Source organism: Mustela lutreola, chromosome 2 (assembly GCF_030435805.1).
Source record: "Mustela lutreola isolate mMusLut2 chromosome 2, mMusLut2.pri, whole genome shotgun sequence".
Taxonomy (NCBI): Eukaryota; Metazoa; Chordata; class Mammalia; order Carnivora; family Mustelidae; genus Mustela; species Mustela lutreola.
Genome location: NC_081291.1, coordinates 169,892,434 through 169,910,389, shown reverse-complemented (window position 1 = coordinate 169,910,389; position 17,956 = coordinate 169,892,434). Strand labels below are relative to the sequence as shown.

The window sequence follows — 17,956 nt, the reverse complement described above, 5'->3', positions numbered from 1 at the left end:
TTTTTAAAAAAAAAAAACTTGCATGATCTGCCTCCTTTTCTCCTTCCCCACTTTCTTTTCAGACTTAACCAGTCATTCTCACCGAAAGATTTGAGATGCATTGAAAGTACTAAGGGGGGAAATGAGGCAAAAGAGGATCTGACATTTAATTGAATGTCTAGCCCGTTTCAAAAATGAGTTTTATAGATTTAACATTTCTGATAATTTGCCATTTGATAAACTGGTGATTTTTTTTTTCTTAAAAAGTATCAATTTCTAGGGCACCTGGGTGGCTCAGTGGGTTAAGCCACTGCCTTCAGCTCAGGTCATGATCTCAGGGTCCTGGGATCGAGTCCCGCATCGGGCTCTCTGCTCAGTGGAGAGCCTGCTTCCCTCTCTCTCTCTCTGCCTGCCTCTCTGTCTACTTGTGATCTCTGTCTGTCAAATAAACAAATAAAATCTTAAAAAAAAAAAAAAAAAGTATCAATTTCTTACTCATGTGCTTGATTTGGGGGCTCAGAAATCCCAATACTCTTTTTCTTCTAAGTTTCTAATACAAAATAGATAAAATTAGTGATGGCTAAGAATATTTTTGCTGCCCTTGGCCCAGTCATCGTCTCCAGCCTCATGATGAGTCCTCAAAGGCAGAGAGAGGAACTTACTGATATTTGAATTATTATTATTGTTTTTTTTTGTTGTTACATAAATTAACCCATTGTTAAAGACTAGCAGTGTTTGGCATGATGGACCTTCTGCTGCTGGCCTTTCAGTTCCTTCAGACTAATGATGGCGGATGTTACTTTGACGGCAGAAGTGGTTGTGTAGGTCATGGCACATCAGCTACCAGGTTCATGCATGAACCATGGTGCCACCTCTCATCTTTTCGTCTTGATTTTGCTGCAGAAAGAGCAAGGGTACTGTGCATGCTGGCTTATTTCAGTTTTGTTTACTATTTTCCCAAGGGAGGCAACAATAACGGGTCCCATATTTACCATCATTCCAAGCTTCTCAGTGTATTTAACCATATCCCCACAAAGGAAGTCTGAGCCCTGAGGATGATCTTTGTATCTTTAGGGTCCTGCATGGTGCTGGGCACTCGGGAGCCGTGTAGGGAATGCTTATGAATGAAAACCTGGGTATTGAAAATAAATTTTACAGTAAGCTACAGTTTCCCATTTCACCAAATAGCTTTAGATTAAAGTTTTGAGGTACCTAGGAGTTGGATTAGGAAGATGGCAAGAGTTTTCTTTAAGGTCCTATGTGTAAAATTTGGGGAGTTTAAAAACATAACCAAATTGCTGCCAGATGTGTTTTGGTATTCAGAATTTTTCAGATTTTAGGAAAATGATATAGTATCTGCATTTTACACTATGCAGTTAATTCCCTAGGGGCATAATGCAAATGAGTGAAGATTCTGATAGCAAAGCATATGAAGAGTCCCATTACGTGTGTGAGGAATTAAGACATTAAGCAATTTCACATTAGTTCTGGTCAGAAGTTGCAGGTCAAGCCGGCCAGTCAACGACTCTTCAAACAACAACAACAACAAACACCACCACTTAGTTCTAAGCACTTTTGCAATCCTCAGGTTTGTATCTGTCAGCATCTGAGGACTGTCATGTCTTTCTCATTAGCCAAAACTTTCTGTAGTCTTTTAATGAGTCATCTCTTCATTTTTTATTTCAAGTGGGTAGGTAAAAAAATGTTGCTGTTTTTCTCATTTCCCCAAGGAAAACGAAAAGGCAAACATCTGAACAGTCTGGGGATTGTTTAGTCAGAATTGCCATCAGTATATTGTCTTCTCCAGCCTCATAGGCTCCTCTGAGACAACTATTCTTACCATCCTTTTTTTTTTTTTTTTTTTTTTTTTTTTAAAAAAAACAAAGACAACAGAGGAGTAAGGGTGAAATATCTCATTCTCATTCTAGACCACAAACTAAGTAAGTAGCAAAACTAAGACTCAACCTCCAGTCTTCCATCCAAATCTGGAGCCCATCTTCCTTCTCCCAAATCGTGTTTTCACAGAAAAAGCTTTGATGAAACTGGAAAATGAGCATTTGGGTATCTGCTTGTCTAGAGTTTAATGAATATGTCATAATGCCTAAAGCCTTTTATTAATTTGAGTCATTTAAATTAGTTTGGCAGAAGTGGACTGATCATTGTAAAGTTTGTTTTGATTATTTTTTAAGAGGGATGGACTTAAAAAGTTCAATCTAATTTCAAATATAGCATAATAAGGCTATTTTTTTTTGCTATTCTCATTTTTGTTTGAACCGTTTAGATGTGTCTGGCATCAGAGGGGGTTAAAATGGAGGACTCAAAACTAATAAAGGCGAAAGAATCAGATGGTGGAAGAATTAAAGAATTGGAGAAGGGAAAGGAACAAAGAGAAATAAAAATGGAGAAAACAGATGAAGCCAGGGTACAGAAGGAAGCAGAATTTGAAAAATCAGCTAAAGAAAACATGAGAGATTCGAAGGAACTAAGAAATTTTGAGGAGCTGCGGATGGAGGATATAATGGATATAAAAATGGAAGATCCCAAAGAAATTAAAAAGGAAGAACTAGAGGAAGATCAACAATGTAGTCACTTCCCTGATTTTTCTTATTCTGCCAGTAGCAAGATCATAATAAGCGACGTTCCCAGTAGAAAGGATCACATGTGCCATCCACATGGAATTATGATCATTGAAGATCCCACAGCATTAAACAAACCAGAGAAGCTAAAAAAGAAAAAGAAGAAAAGCAAAATGGATCGCCATGGAAATGATAAATCCACACCCAAGAAGACCTGCAAAAAGAGGCAGTCTTCAGAGTCTGACATCGAGAGTGTCATCTACACCATTGAAGCTGTTGCAAAGGGAGACTGGGGCATTGAGAAACTTGGAGCAACTCCTCGCAAGAAGGTCCGCACATCCTCAAGTGGCAAGGGAAGCATTTTGGATGCCAAGCCACCAAAGAAAAAAGTGAAATCAAGAGAGAAGAAAATGTCAAAGGAGAAATCCTCAGACACCACCAAAGAGTCAAGACCTCCAGATTTTATTAGTATTTCTGCCAGCAAGAACATTTCTGGTGAGGTGCCAGAGGGTATAAAAGCAGAACCATTGACCCCCACAGAGGAGGTGTTACCACCCAGCCTGTCGGGACAGGCCAAGCCTGAGGACAGTGACTGTCACAGAAAAATAGAGACTTGTGGCTCCCGGAAATCTGAGCGGTCTTGCAAAGGTGCTCTTTATAAAACCCTGGTGTCTGAAGGCATGCTCACCTCTCTGCGAGCTAATGTTGACAGAGGTAAGTGACTTCTGCAAAAATGAAAAGACTGAAAACCTAGCCAATTTCTGCTTCAGACTCATTGAGAAGCACCACCATGAAGAGCAGTATGGTAGCAAAACAATATTTTACGTTTGTACAGTTTTTTGCGGCTTGTAGTTCACATACATCTGTCATTTTACCTACACCATTGTGGAGATTTTTATACTCTTTTTGTGGGTAGTTCTTAGGATATGTATTCAAAGTAATTCAAGCCTTTTTTTTTTTTAACTGGTATGGGTTGGCTTTTTGTTTTGAAGGATCAGCAGTGCATGTTTGGAGCTCTTAGTCTGGTTTTTAAAACCAATGGAAAGAATTTCCTGAATCAAGCAAGTGTATTTGTCAGAATGTTGACCTATAGGCTCCCAAAGCAAGTAACTTATCTAACCCTCTCCATTAGGCACTCAAAACTTAAATTGAAGTGAAGGGCTCTTTAAAACACTAAACCATTTCATGTGTACACCTTTATTTCACAGAGTGTTTTTTAAATAAATTCATCTGTTTTAAAATACAGCATCTGGCTAGGGAATTACCTCTTGCCAAGCTCAATTCTAGCTCAGAGATCTGTGAGTAATGGGTCTAACAAGGCCTGAATGAAGATCCCTGGGAGTACAGAGTTCTCCAGGGATAGCATTCCCATAAAGTCTTGGGGAAATTAGAATTAATAATGCCTACCAGCAAAGGGCTTCTGCACCTTAGTCTGATTCTCTAATGGAAAAACTGGTAGCAGTCTCTCTGGAGTCACACAGTACACACACAGTACACACACTGTCTGTTGAGTTATGACAGCCCAGCTTATCTCAGAGACTGGACACTTTTTTGTTATATTCCATCATGAACCACTTAGAGGACTCTGAAATTGAAACAGTTACCAATAGCATCTGCAAATGATACCTGAGGGGCCAGCGAGGCAACCTCATCCCAACATACAAACTGAATTCTTTCCCTTAAATTTCCTTAGGGAAACGTAGCTCAGGAAAAGGAAACTCTTCTGACCATGAAGGGTGTTGGAATGAAGAAAGCTGGACGTTTAACCAGAGTGGGACCAGTGGGAGCAAGAAGTTCAAGAAGACAAAGCCAAAGGAAGATTCTCTCCTTGGGTAAGTGCCTGTGAGCACAGTCAGCACACTACTTGGACCCCAGGTGTAAACATAAATCACTAACTGCATATCCTTGCATATTCATCCAGCACCTCTAGTCTTCGAGCACAGTAAGAGAACAGAAATCTAGCGTATCACATGTTCCTGCTGGTAACGTGGTTCTGTGACTGACACTCATTCTCATTTTAGGTCTAGTATGAAGTGTGTCGATTTTGGATGTAAGCCTGAGTTTGAATTGAGGCCCACCATGTATTAATGGTGTGATATTGTAAATCCTTTAATTTTGCCAGGACACACTTTTTCCATCTGAGGTTTACAGTGGATATTCTATAAGCATGTTTACATTTTATCCATTTTGCTTACTGGACTTATTTTATTTAATATTTCTAAAGGTTATGTACCCGTGTTTATAAAATGACAGCTCAAAAATATAAGGTAAATAAAATTATGTTTCTACCTCTATCTAACCTTTTTTGTTTAAACCATGTTTTATTGCTATAAGATAAAAATGTGAAGTTGACTATTCTGCTACAGAGACTATTCAGTAACTAATTATGTGTTGAAATGCAGACTCAAGCAAATAACATACATCAAGATAAAATCATTAAGAATTATTTCAGTTTTATTGTTATTCCACAGATTCTTAATATAAAACATTTTGTTAGGAGATTCAGTGTTTTATATTGGTGTGGAAAGCATCTGCATATTCAGTAGTACTATTTTAAAAATCCTTCGAGACTTCTCATTAGCCCCATTTGAAAAAGAATACATTGAATAGAAATAAGTACATCTTTATATTTTCCATATTTTTTCATAAGTGTGTTTAAAGTTATGCAAATTCCATGCATTGGGAGTATTGTATTTGGTTTATTCATAAATATTTGCGTTTCTGTTAGTGGAATAATTTTTCCCCCCTCGGAAGTTACAGTGCTTTAGAATCTGGTTAATGCTAAGGCTCTTAACAAAGTAGGAGAGTGGAAATTATTTCTCATGTTGTGAAATTCTCAGGATTATTTATTTTAAGGTGATATTTTTATACTTATGTATTTCCTTTCTAATATTTTAAATGTCCAAAATAGTTCGTTAGTTTTGCCTACACTGTGTTTAAACAGTTACTTGAAAATTCTTATATTTATTATTGTCAAATGGTATTTTCAAATGCAGAATTTCCTAAAAATGGGACCACTGAGTTCAGGACTGGTGCTCTTTACCTTCCAGAACTACCAGTGCCCTGTGGGTCTAGTCGCAGAGAGGAGCAGGTCTCACTGCAGATATTATGAAATCTTGGGGGAATAAAGCAAGCTTTAAGACTCTCCAGCAGAAGGGTTTCTGATGCCTCTATTAGACATAGCTGACTCTTTGAGAGAGGTGTTTCTGCCAGTCTTCTTTGGGAACAAGAAATTGAAACTTTTGAAAATCTGTCTTTGAAAAGAGATTGGTTTGGGGGTTGTTTTTATTTTATTAATTTCTAAGGAAGGCGCATGTATGTAACTGAGACTGGTTTTTCTGCAGGCTTTCATCAACAGTAAATCTCTGGTCTTTGCTGTTTCCTCCCCTTTATATATAAGGCCTGTCAGAATTAGACTGCGTCTGCTTTGTTTAGAACACACCAACATAGTGGATGAACAGTGAAAAATCTAGTTCTTATCAGTCTTCTCTGAGATTCCTAAATGAGAGTGTTAACCCCTTTTATCACAGAAAAGGTGCTGTTTGTAGCCAAGAAAAATTCACTGAGTATTGGCAGTTCTAACTTCTAGACCTCCCCAAGTAAAACATAGGTGAGTATTCTAGGTGAAAAAAGAAAAGGAAAGAAAGCCCCAAGGGATCTTATGAGTCCTAGCTTGCATTTTTCTAATATTCTTCTGGTTTTTCAGATTATCTGAGAAATTCACAAAATTATAGATCCCTTTCTGATAGTATCTGGTTACTGTCCAATTTTCCATTACTGTCTGATTCTCCATTAGCATAAATGTCTTTGAACTGGACGAAAAGAATTTTGTTTGAGGACCGAGTGTCACTCCCACCTACCATCTTCCCTGCTTTGATAGAACTGAGTAATGGCCTTGTCCATTGACCGTTCTGATGGTCTTTGGACTGTCTTGTCTCTGCAGCCCAACTCTTGTATAGTCCTCCAGACAGAACAGTTTTAGGCCTCACAACTCAAATACAACCCCTGTGTAGCAGCCTAACACATGAGCCGTTAGCTTCTTATAAGTTAACTCAAGGCTGCTCTCTTCCCAGAATGCCTTCCATTTTGCATCCAGGACGCACAGCCGTTCTGCTGTAGCTTCTCCCATCTGTTTAGGTTTCATCTTAGTTAATAAGTCTCAGCAAGGATCCAGCAGGCATGCTGCCATGGTTGGGTGCGGGCCTTAGAGAGTCAGAAGCAGCCCAAGGATTTCCCAACTTTGCTGGTACCATTTCTGAAGTCATCCTGGTTTGCATTTAAGTGCAGCTGCCTCTCTGCCAATGTGTTCATTGAAAACTGGCTTTCCTTGTTGAGTGCTTCATCATCATTCTGGTCCACTCTCAGGAATGTTTCTGATATTCAGAATTTTTGTTTGTTTTCTTTGTGTGTTGGATATGTTTTAATCAAGTACTAGTCAATAATATTTTCTTAAAAAGAGAAGTAGCGATCTATACCCTATTACCAATAAGCTTGCCAATGTAGATCCATATATACGAACCTTTAGAATGAGAAACTTGTCTGGATGGAATATGTATTGTACTGAACTTAATGAAAAATGTCTGTGCCAATGGAGAGAATTTCAGAAATATTCTTATATTTTAAATTACATTTCTGCTTTTCTAAGGCAATAAGATAACCTTTCATGGGAATTGACTGAGAAAGCTGTGCTGATAACTCTTCTCCGGCATTTCTGAACAGATGTTTTTGTCCTTGCACAGAATTTATCAACAGTGTCCTAATTCTCAGGGACCCTGTTTTAAAATGGAATATCTTAAAATCTATCTTACATCATTTTCTGTTTAAATACTTACGTCATGTGCTGATCGATGCAATCCCCCTTCTCTTACTAGCTCAGCAAAGCTGGATGAAGAATTTGAAAAAAAATTCAACAGCCTCCCTCAATATAATCCTGTTACATTTGACCGGAAATGCGTACCTGTCCCAAGGAAAAAGAAGAAGACTGGAAACATGTCCTCAGAACCGACTAAAACCAGCAAAGGTTAGATGTGTGCTATGCCTCCTGCTAAGAGGCTGGCATCTCTCTGCTCTTCTGTGCTTCTGCAGCTCCCTCTAGATACGTAATTGGATCTAGATTGAGGCAGTGATGTAGTAACCAGTTGGAATTGAAGCTTGCTTTCCGGGATTCTTAGTATGGTTCCTGCCTCACTTCTCGCTCCCTTCTTTCCCTCCTAATCTTCTCAGCCTCTGTTCTCTGCCATCTCGGCCTTCACATTTGCCCTGAAAGGTGTAGCTGTTTTGAAAGTGTTACATATGGTCTTCGACTTCCTGCTCTCCAGAATTCTAACTTGGAGATGTGGAGCTTTTCTTGAGCAGAAACTGCCGGCTGAGCCTAGTTCCTCTATTGGCTGTATCTGTAACAGGTTCGATTCTGGGACTGTGAAACGGTTTCATGTGCCTAATCAGAACACTCCATTCTTTACCAACAGTCTGAAGCAAATGAAAATGAAGCCAAAAGCAAATAAGCCTCCTCCAGCAGTACATTAAAAGTGGTTTTGTTAAGTTTAGAAAAATATTATTTAAGCATATTCATTTTGAAAAATACCAGATTCTTCCCTGTGGAGATAGGGAAGCTTTCAAAATGATCAGCATGACTTGGGTGGGTATCAAGCAATACCAAGGGCAACGCTGTAGCTCAGAGGGGGGTTTTGGAGAGTGTGAGACCACCATTATATGGGGGATTGGAACTGGGCTTCTCAGCATGGTAGCCTGCTCAGGACTTTCAAGCATGATGAAGGGCTGTCCTGCCCAAAATGGTGGCACTGCTCTCATTGAGAAACTTGTCTTCTCATTTTACTTAGGTCTCAAGATTGGTGGGAAAATGTACCTCTAGTTTTCCATACAGGTGTGAAAGACTTCATTCTCTTCATCTCCTATAAGGACAGTGATCTGTCCTATAAGGACAGATGATGAACTCAATGTGGCCGAGTTTCTGTTGGCGTGCAGGATTTGATGGAAGACTTTTTTACTTACCCTACAAAAGTGGCTGCCAGTTGTCCGTTTCATGTCAAATCAGACCCTCTTTTGGTATATTTTAGATAGATGGATGGATCGATAGATATAATATGATACATATCTTTGTATAAATCTTACTAAATTCTAACATTCGTGGATAATGATCAGAGATGAATATTAATAAGCAGACACAATTTTATGGATTTAGAGGGACCATATAAGGTCTAGGAAAAATTACGGTTTCTTTGAAGAAACTTAAACCTTTCTCCCTCAAGACCTAAAACTTCCCCTTTGCACACTGCAGTTGACAACTGAGGAGGGTCGCTTTGAGATCTGTATCTCAAGGTAGATCTGTATGGCTAAAGAAGATTCCCCCTTTGTGATTAAGGCAGAGAGGAACGTAAAATTGATTTCAGAATTAGCTTGGTTTTTGCTCTGTGGTCAATTAAAAAGTCTAGTGAATAAAGAACTAAAAAAGAAATGTTGCATCACCAAGTTTGCTCATCTGGGAAAATAACATATGGTTGTATCGAGATCTTCCAAGATAAGTAGGAAAGAAATAAAGGAGCCTTGTTGACAGGTAGGAAGCTGAGCACTGTAATGGATTAGCAAATGGAGTAACAGTCTTTGTGCCCTGGAGACATCTAGGAATAGGCAAAGGAGTCCACGAACCCAAAGATGCCAGGTGCCTTGAGCTCCTGTAATTCTTGGATTTAAAGTTGCTGATAAATACCTGACAAGCCAATAAAATGGAACTTAATTGATTGATGTACAGGATATATTTTCTTCCTCCACTCCTGGTAGTTTGAGACATTAATTTTCGAGCCCTGAAGTTGGTCAAATTATCTATCAGGGAATGTAACAATAGATTTATTTTTGTAAAGCTATAAAACCCTGAGTTAGGATCTATTTTCATGAGACCTTCTCTTGGGTCTTAGTTATCTGTTATATGTTTTTCCTCTCCCAGCTGAGATTAACAGTATTTCTTTCGATGTGAAAGAGCTTTTTGGAGCTTTGGATTATACCTCATAGAGTATCATCTTAACTCTTCTGCTAATGCCTCTCAAACCACCAAGGCACTGGGTCCTTCCTGTTTATCAGTAATCACGTAGGTAAGAGTGTTTTAAGACCAGATTTTGCTCTGCATTCTGACTCATGGAGAAAAATGCAGTTACAATAAAGCAGAAACTAATATATTCTCTGTTTAGCAAACTAAAGAAATAGTATTTGTAACTAATTGTAATTTGGCAGTAGCAGCACCAGTGTACTATCCTACAGGTTATTAATGAAATTATCATACCAGCTGTGCTGTAATTGTCTGATCTTTAGAGGATAGGGAAAATTGTTTCCTTAGATTCTAGACTCTTTGCACCTTTGCAAAATGAATTGTTCAAAGCAAAAGCTGTGTATATGAGATCATTAGTTTATTAACAAAAAAGCATGTGTCCATAGGAAATTTCATTTCTTCTCCAACAATTTGGTATTTTGTGTATAGTTTCTCTTGTGTTTGTCACTCAACAATTATTTGTTTTTTTTTTTTCCCCTGCCTTGTACTACAAACTTCCTTTTAGCTGCTCCAGGTTATATAAAATGTATAGAGTTTTTCTGAAATGGTGTTGAGAGGAAATGGTTATGTATGCATTTATATAGTTCTAGATCTCAACAACATAGTATCTGCTGAGGTTTACACTTCTGCTTTCCCAGTGGCCTCTTTGTTTTTATCTGTTTCCAGGGAGTCTCCTCCTGTCCATTGTTCCTCCACCATCTTTGCCCTGCCCCTTATGTCTGTGTAAAGGGTCTTGTCAGAAGCTCTACAATAAAAATGGATGAAAATCACTAAATGCCACCTTCCTCTGACTGGGCTCAGGCTACAGTATAGGAGGCAGATTCGACGACCTAGGAAGAGAATTTCCCTTTGCCTTTAAGAACAAATGACCTGGGACGCCTGGGTGGCTCAGTTGGTTAAGCGGCTGCCTTCGGCTCAGGTCATGATCCCAGCGTCCTGGGATCGAGTCCCACATCGGGCTCCTTGCTCTGCAGGGAGCCTGCTTCTCCCTGTGACTCTGCCTTCCACTCTGTCTGCCTGTGCTCGCTCTCACTCGCTCTCGCTCTGACAAATAAATAAATAAAATCTTTAAAAAAAAGAACAAATGACCTACTAAATTGTAATCCATCTAACTTCTGGTGCCGTTCAGCTGAGGCAACCCAAGCCTGCCATGTTTTCCAGTTTATCTCTCATAGTTATTTGTGTATGTTCAAATGAAGGCTTTAAAATCTAAGTCTAAATTTCATTGTAACTTAAGAGATAGGTTTTGACACATTATTTTAAGTATATTAATGTATGAAGCACTTGTTACAAAAGTATCAGAAGTCAGAGTGCTCTGTAGAATAGTAATTTGCAGACAAAGTAGGGTCATGGAGAAAAAGTTAATTGAGTTTAATTTAGAGTGTTTAAATTTTGTCCCAGCTTGACCCTTGACTTCACTTCTCCTTCTGTATCTCTTCAGTCTTCTCACATTGTTCCTTAGTCTATTATCAAACATGCTGTTGGTCCTCATTTTTCTTCCAGTCCATGCTTATATTTTAAGACTGGAATTTCCAATGATTATGGATTTGAGATTTAAAAAAAAAAATCACAGTGGTAATAAGCAGGTTTACAAAATTAAAGGTTGAGGACAGAATCCCCTGTTTGGGGTTGAGCCAAACTGAGGACTGAGAGCTGATGTCAGCCCAACCGGCTCTTTGTATCAGGAAGGTATAGCTTCCATTTTAGGAAGAACTCTGTTTTGCCCTTTTAAACTGTTTGAGCATCTTCATCACCACCAAACATTTTCAAGAACATGGTGACAGCACATTTGTGGATGTAAAAGGCAGACCACCAAATATAATCCTGAGCTCCTGAACAAGACATTCTTGTCCAGCCCAGTGAGGTAGTTCCTGCCCCTCACTGAATCCCAACTTGATTGTGACTGAGTTTACTCAGACTTATTTAACTCAGCAGATCCACATGCCCAGCAGCTTGGAGCACTTTGCCATAAATTATGACAAAGGAATGTATTGCTTCATTGGTTATTTATTATTTATGTGTCTATTACAAAAATGACAGCCTAGTTTTAGAATGAAACTTTTGCTCTTTTTATAGCTTAGAAAGATGAAACCATGGAACCTGGGTGTAAGCCACCACCATTCGAGTCACACATAACCTTATTCCCTCGTTCTAAAGAACGAGGTTCACTTAATTCACCTTAACTGCAGACCTTGAAAAATTACCACACCAGGCAAATACTGAAGTGGCTCCTGTGTCACTACAGCTCCTTACCCTAAAATGTCCATTTTTTTAGCAAACTGTGAATAATATCAATGTTTTAGAAAGGTTACTGTTAATGTCTTTGTGGCAGTCCTCTTATCTGCTCAGATTGGGATTTTCAATTTCCTCCCCCGCTGTGAAGTTAGGTGCAAAGAAGATGGATAGCATCACAATACAGGCCATCCAGCCCCAAAATAAAGCCACTCCTAAGCTAGTTTCCATGCCAGCAACAAGTGATTTTTGTCATAAAGAAGTAGAAGCTGATTCAAACACTCTTTCAAGAAATTTGGTAGGGAGATGAGGGAAAGAGATAGGATCAGAACGTGGCCTAGTAGTTTAGTGAAAGACTATTACATTTTTTTAAAGATAATCTCTACCCACGACATGGGGCTGGAACTCACAATCCCAGGATCAGGAGTGGCGTGCCCTACTGACTGAGCCAGCCAGGCACCCTCCATTGCAATTTTTTGCTTCCTGAACCATTCCTTCTAAAACTCTTTTCTGCTTTTCACTTCATACTTTCTTTTCCCTCCATGTACGTTTCTGTGTTAAATAATTAAGGAAAAAATGGTAGCGAATTTCCTTGCATGTGCTGTTATAAATTTTGACTTTATTTTCCTTTAGACAAAATATCACACATATGTACCACAGTGGTGAGCAGAAGTCAGATCATTCATTTCTTGACTCTGAAATTGCTGCTTCTCAGTGACTGTAATTATATCTTGTCTATTACTCCTTCAGGTTTGTCACTTTCTTTTTTATCTGAAGTTTTGTTTTATAGCTATAGTTTAGGGGATGACTAGGAGCAAGGAAGTTTAAAAATAAAAGTCTACAGAAGATTCTCTATGTACTAAATCACTCTGGATGTTCTTTTCTCATGTTAAAATTGACAACCTCTATCTTTAGCTTTGTCCTTAAATTGTACTTTTCAGATTTCGCTGAGTGTGGTTGAGTCTGAAAATACGTATCCTTTGCTTCTTTCTAACCCATTTCATCCATCCTTATGGTCCTAAGAGGTCTCAGAATTGTTTTTCTTCATTCTCCCACTTTTCTTTCCTGTGATTGTCTGTGTATCATTCAGGTGCACCTGCCCTGGATTTCCTGGGTTGTATAAAATGCATAGGAGGTAGTGATTGCAAATGGATTATAGAGAATACTAGTAATACGAGTAATACTAGTAATATTAATGTAGCATGTACACATACTGTATATTTTTGTATTTGTTTATTTTCTTTCCCTTGTTGCTCACTCCCCCTCACCCCCAAAAAAGTCAACAATCCATTTTGTATCTCTGTTTCAAACCACCATCAGCTAATCCAGAAGTATTTGCTTTTGGTTATTTAGAAGAGTGGCTTGGTGTGGTCATCAGAAAACACTTGCACAACTCACTGTTACTGGTAATAATAGCAACAGAGGTAATTTCTTGAGCTCTTACTTTGTGCCAACCAGTGGTTTAAGAACTTTGTTTGTTCATGCAGCAAATACTATTCAGAACTAGTCATCTGCTAAACACCATTCCAGCGTGTAGAATATATTTGTGTATGAAAACAAAGAACCCTGCTGCCATGGTGGTTACATTATGGCGGGGGAGCCAACCTACACAGTGCGCAAAGCATATAATGTGTTAGGTGAGAAGTACTGTGGAAAAAAGAATAGGTTTGATGGAACAACTAGGCAAAAAATCAGCAAGTAGAGAGAAGATTTGAACACTCTGTATTAACTAGACCTGACAAACATACATGTATACTTCATTTTATTAGATACAGTGCTGTTTTACAAATTGAAGGTCTGTGCCAGTGCTGTGTCAGGCAAGTCTATGGGCATTCCAACATTTACTCACTTGCTGTCTCTGTGTCATACTTTGGTGATCTGTGATGAGAGATTACAATTCAGGTAATGGTGAGCATTTTTTAAAGATTTTATTTTTATTATTTAGAGAGACAGAGGGAGAGTAAGGGGAGGGCCAGAGGGAGAGAGAGAATCTCAAGCAGATTCTATACTGAGTGTGGAACCCGATATAGGGCTTGGTCCTGAAATCATGACCTGAGCCGAAATGAAGAGTTGGGTGTTTAACCAACTGAACCACCCAGGTGTCCCATGGTTAGCCTTTTTAGCAATAAAGTCTCTTTTCATTAAAGTATTTACATTTTTTTTGTAGGCCTAATGCTGTTGAACGCTTAGTAGACTATGGTATATTGTAAACATAACTTTTATATGCAGTGGGACACCAGAACATTCATCTGATTCATTTTATTGCGACATTTGCTTTATTGCGATGGTCTGGAACCAAACCTGCAGTATCTCCAAGCTTTGCCTATATATAAAACCTCCATCAATAGTAGAATATGCGTTCTTCTCAAGTGCACATTGGAATAGTCTCTAGAATATACTGTCCACTAGGCCATAAAACAAACCAATATATTTGAAAGGATTGAAGTAATTCACATGGTATTTTCTGATCACAGTGGAATGAAATTAAAAATCAACAACAGGAAAATGTTTGGGAAACTGTCAAATATGTGACGATTAAGCAATACACTCCAAATAGCTAATAAGTCACTTTGGCAGCACATATACTCAATAACCAATAAGTCAAAGAAGAAAAACTAATAAAAAGAAGAAATTAATAAGGAAATCAGAAATTACTTTTGAGATGAATAAAAATGAAAATACAACATGCCAAAATTTATGGGATACAACTAAGACAGTGCTTAGAACAGAGTTTATAGCTATAAATGTATATGTCAAGAAAGAAAAAAGATCTCAAATCAATAATCTGACCTACATTAAACATGGTAAGAAAAAGAGCAAATGAAACACAAAGGAAATGATAAAGATTAGAGAGGAAATTAATAAAACTAAATAAAGAATAAAAAATCAATAAAGAGTCAGTAAAACCAAAAACTGGTTCTTTGAAAAGAACAACAAATTGGAGAAGTGTTTAACTAGACCAATTAAAAAGGAGAAAAGACTAAAGTTACTTCAATAAAAAGTCTAATAGGGGACATTACTTCTGACTTACAGAAATGAAACAGATTAATACAGGAATACCACAAACAGTTCTATATCAGTTAATTAGATAACCTACATGAAATGGACAATTCCTGAAAAGCACAAACTACCAGATAACTGATAATTAGAAGAAATAGACAGTCCAAATAGAACAATAACTACTACAGAGATTGAATTTAATAATCACAAAAGTACCAAGGTGTGGGGGGTAGAGGGGAGGGAACCAGGCCCAGGCTTCACTACTAAACTCTATCAAACACTTAAAGAAGAAGAGTTAAAATCAATTTTTCACAAACTCATTCAAAAATTAGAAGAGGGAATATTTCCTAATTCATTCGGTAAGGCCAATTATGACCCAAATGTCAAAACTAGACAAAGATACCACTAGAAAAACTACAGATCATAGCTCTTATAAATAGGAACATAAAATTCCTTAACAAAATAGTAGCAAACCAAGGCCAACAATATATAATAAGAATTGTATGGTTTAACATCGAAAAATCAGTGTAATATACTATATCAGTAAAACAACAACAGAAAACCCATGTGATCATCTTAATAGCTGTAGAAAAAAAGCATTTGACAAAATCCAACATATTTCATGAGAATACTCAACGAACTCAGAGTGGAAGAAAACTTTCTCAGCCTGATAAAGAGCATCTACAAAAACATCCTCTTTAATAGTGACAGACAATGCTTCCGCCTAAGTTGGGGAAAAAGATAAGCCCACTCTGAGCACTTCTGTTCAACAGTGTATTTGAGGTTCTAGCCAGGGCAATTAGGCAAGAAAAAGAAACAAGAGACATGTGTATTGTGGAAAAGAAGAAGTAAAACTGTTCCTATTCACAAATGGCATTTTATATAGAAAACCTGCAATGCCCCCAGAAAACTACTATAGCTAATAAATGAATGAGTTCAGCAGGTTTGAAGGACACAGAAATCAGTTGTAATGCAGAGAAAGAGGAACCCTCTTGTGCTGTTGGTGGGAATGCAAACTGGTGCATCCACTCTGGAGGACAGTGTGGTCATTCCTCAAAAAGCTAAAAATAGAAATACCCTACGATCCAGCAGTTGAACTACTATTTACCCAAAGGATTAAAAAAATTGCACATTCAGAGGAATACATGCACCTCAATGTTTATAGCAGCATTATCAGCAATAGCCAAACCATGGAAAGAGTCCAGATGCCCATCAACTGATGAATGGATAAAGAAGATATTCATCAAAAAGAATGAAATCTTGCTATGGGGAATAATGTGGATGGAACTGGAGTGTATTATGCTTTGTGAAATAAATCAATCAGAGAAAGACAAATACCATATGATTCCAGTCATGTGGAATTTAAGAAACGAAATAGATGAACATTTAGGGCTGGGGGGAAAAAAAGAGAGGGAAACAAATCATGAGAGATTCTTAATTATAGAGAAGAAACAGAGTGGCATGAAGGAATGGGGGGTTGAGATAGATGAATGGTGGGTATTAAGGAGGGCATTTGTTATGATTAGCACTGGGTGTTATATGTAAATGAGAATCACTGAATTCTACTCCTGAAGCCAATATTGAACAGTATGTCAACTAACTAGAATTTAATTTTTAAAAAAATCAGTTGTGTTTCTATACAGTTTCGATGAACAATCTGAACATGAAATCAGGAAAACAATTCCATTTTTAACATCAAAAAGAATAAAACATAGGAATAAATTTAACAAAAGATGTGCAACACATTGAAAACTACCAAGTATTGTTGAAAGAAAGACAATCAAAATAAATGGAAAAACATCCCATGTTCGTGGATTGGAGGACTTAATATTGTTAAGATGGAAACACTCCTTTAGATTGAACCCAATCCCTATTAGAATTCCAGTTTCTTTTATAGATCCTAAGAGAGTCTATTTTTTGTTAAGATTTTACTTATTTTTTTGGCAGAGTGAGACATTGTAAGAGAAGTAACACAAACAGGAGAGGTGGGAAGGGAGAAGCAGGCTTTCCCTCGAGCAGGGAACCCAGTGTGGGGCTCAGTTCTAGGACCCTGGGACCATGACCTGAGCCGAAGGCAGACGCTAAACAACTGAGCTACTCGGGTGCCCCAATACTAAGAGATTCTAAAATTTGGAAATGTGAGAGATTCGGAACAGCCAAAATAATATTTTCAGTTTTAAAACTAGCTACAAAAACCAGGAGGCAAGGCAGTATGGTACTAATGTAGTTATATAGGTTAATAGAATAGAATTGAGGCCCAGAAGTAGACCTATATATATCATCATTGGCTAATGGATTTTCAACAAGGAAGGTAAGACTGTTCAATGGGGAAAAGATTGGTCTTTTCAGAATGGTGCTGAGACAATTGGATAACAACATGCAAAAGAATGACTTTGGACTCTTATGTGCCTCAGGAAATATACCAGAAATAACTTGAAATGGAACACAGACCTCAGTGTAAAAGCTAAAGCTGTAAAACTTCTCAAAGAAAACATAGGAGTCAGATCTTAGTGACCTCCGATTTGGCAATGGATCCTTTGATGTGACACCAGAATACAAAGTAAATAAATTGGACTGTTAAACAAAATTTAAAACTTTGTGCTTCATATGACACTAATAAAGTGGAGAGACAATCCACAGAATGGGAGGAAATATTTGCAAACTACATATCTGATAAAGGACTTCTAACTAGAATATATAAAGAACTCTTAAAACTCAGTAAGAAGAAAGCTTAGTTTAAAAAATGGACAAATTATCAGAATCGATGTTTCTCTAAAGGAAGTATACAAATGGCCAGTGGATCCATGAAAAGATGCTTAGCATCATTAGTCACTAGGAAAATGCAAATCAAAATTACAGTGAGAGAAATACATCCGTCTGAAGGTCATAATCAAAGACAGGTGATAGTGTTGATGAGGATGTTAAATAGTCTGGCGATTCCGCCAAAGGTTTATAAATATGGAGTTACCATATGACCTAGCAAGTTCCACTGCTCGGTATGTGTCCCAAAAAATGAGCATGCATGTTCCCACAGAAAGCTTATATATGTGTAATCATAACAGGATTATTCATAATAGCTGGAAGGTGGAAAACCAGCAACATTTCTATG

The 17,956-nt window shown here is 37.8% G+C and overlaps 1 protein-coding gene across 12 annotated transcripts in view; it reads left to right on the top strand.

The window, feature by feature from the left end:
• Window positions 1-17,956, top strand: part of BBX (BBX high mobility group box domain containing) — a 276,694-nt gene that overhangs the window by 235,551 nt on the left and 23,187 nt on the right. For all 12 annotated transcript variants that reach the window (XM_059164248.1, XM_059164245.1, XM_059164246.1 and 9 more), the window contains 3 exons: window positions 2,261-3,269; window positions 4,249-4,387; window positions 7,427-7,575. In XM_059164248.1, the coding sequence (XP_059020231.1) occupies window positions 2,261-3,269; window positions 4,249-4,387; window positions 7,427-7,575 (1,297 nt within the window). The remainder of the gene's footprint in view (window positions 1-2,260; window positions 3,270-4,248; window positions 4,388-7,426; window positions 7,576-17,956) is intronic.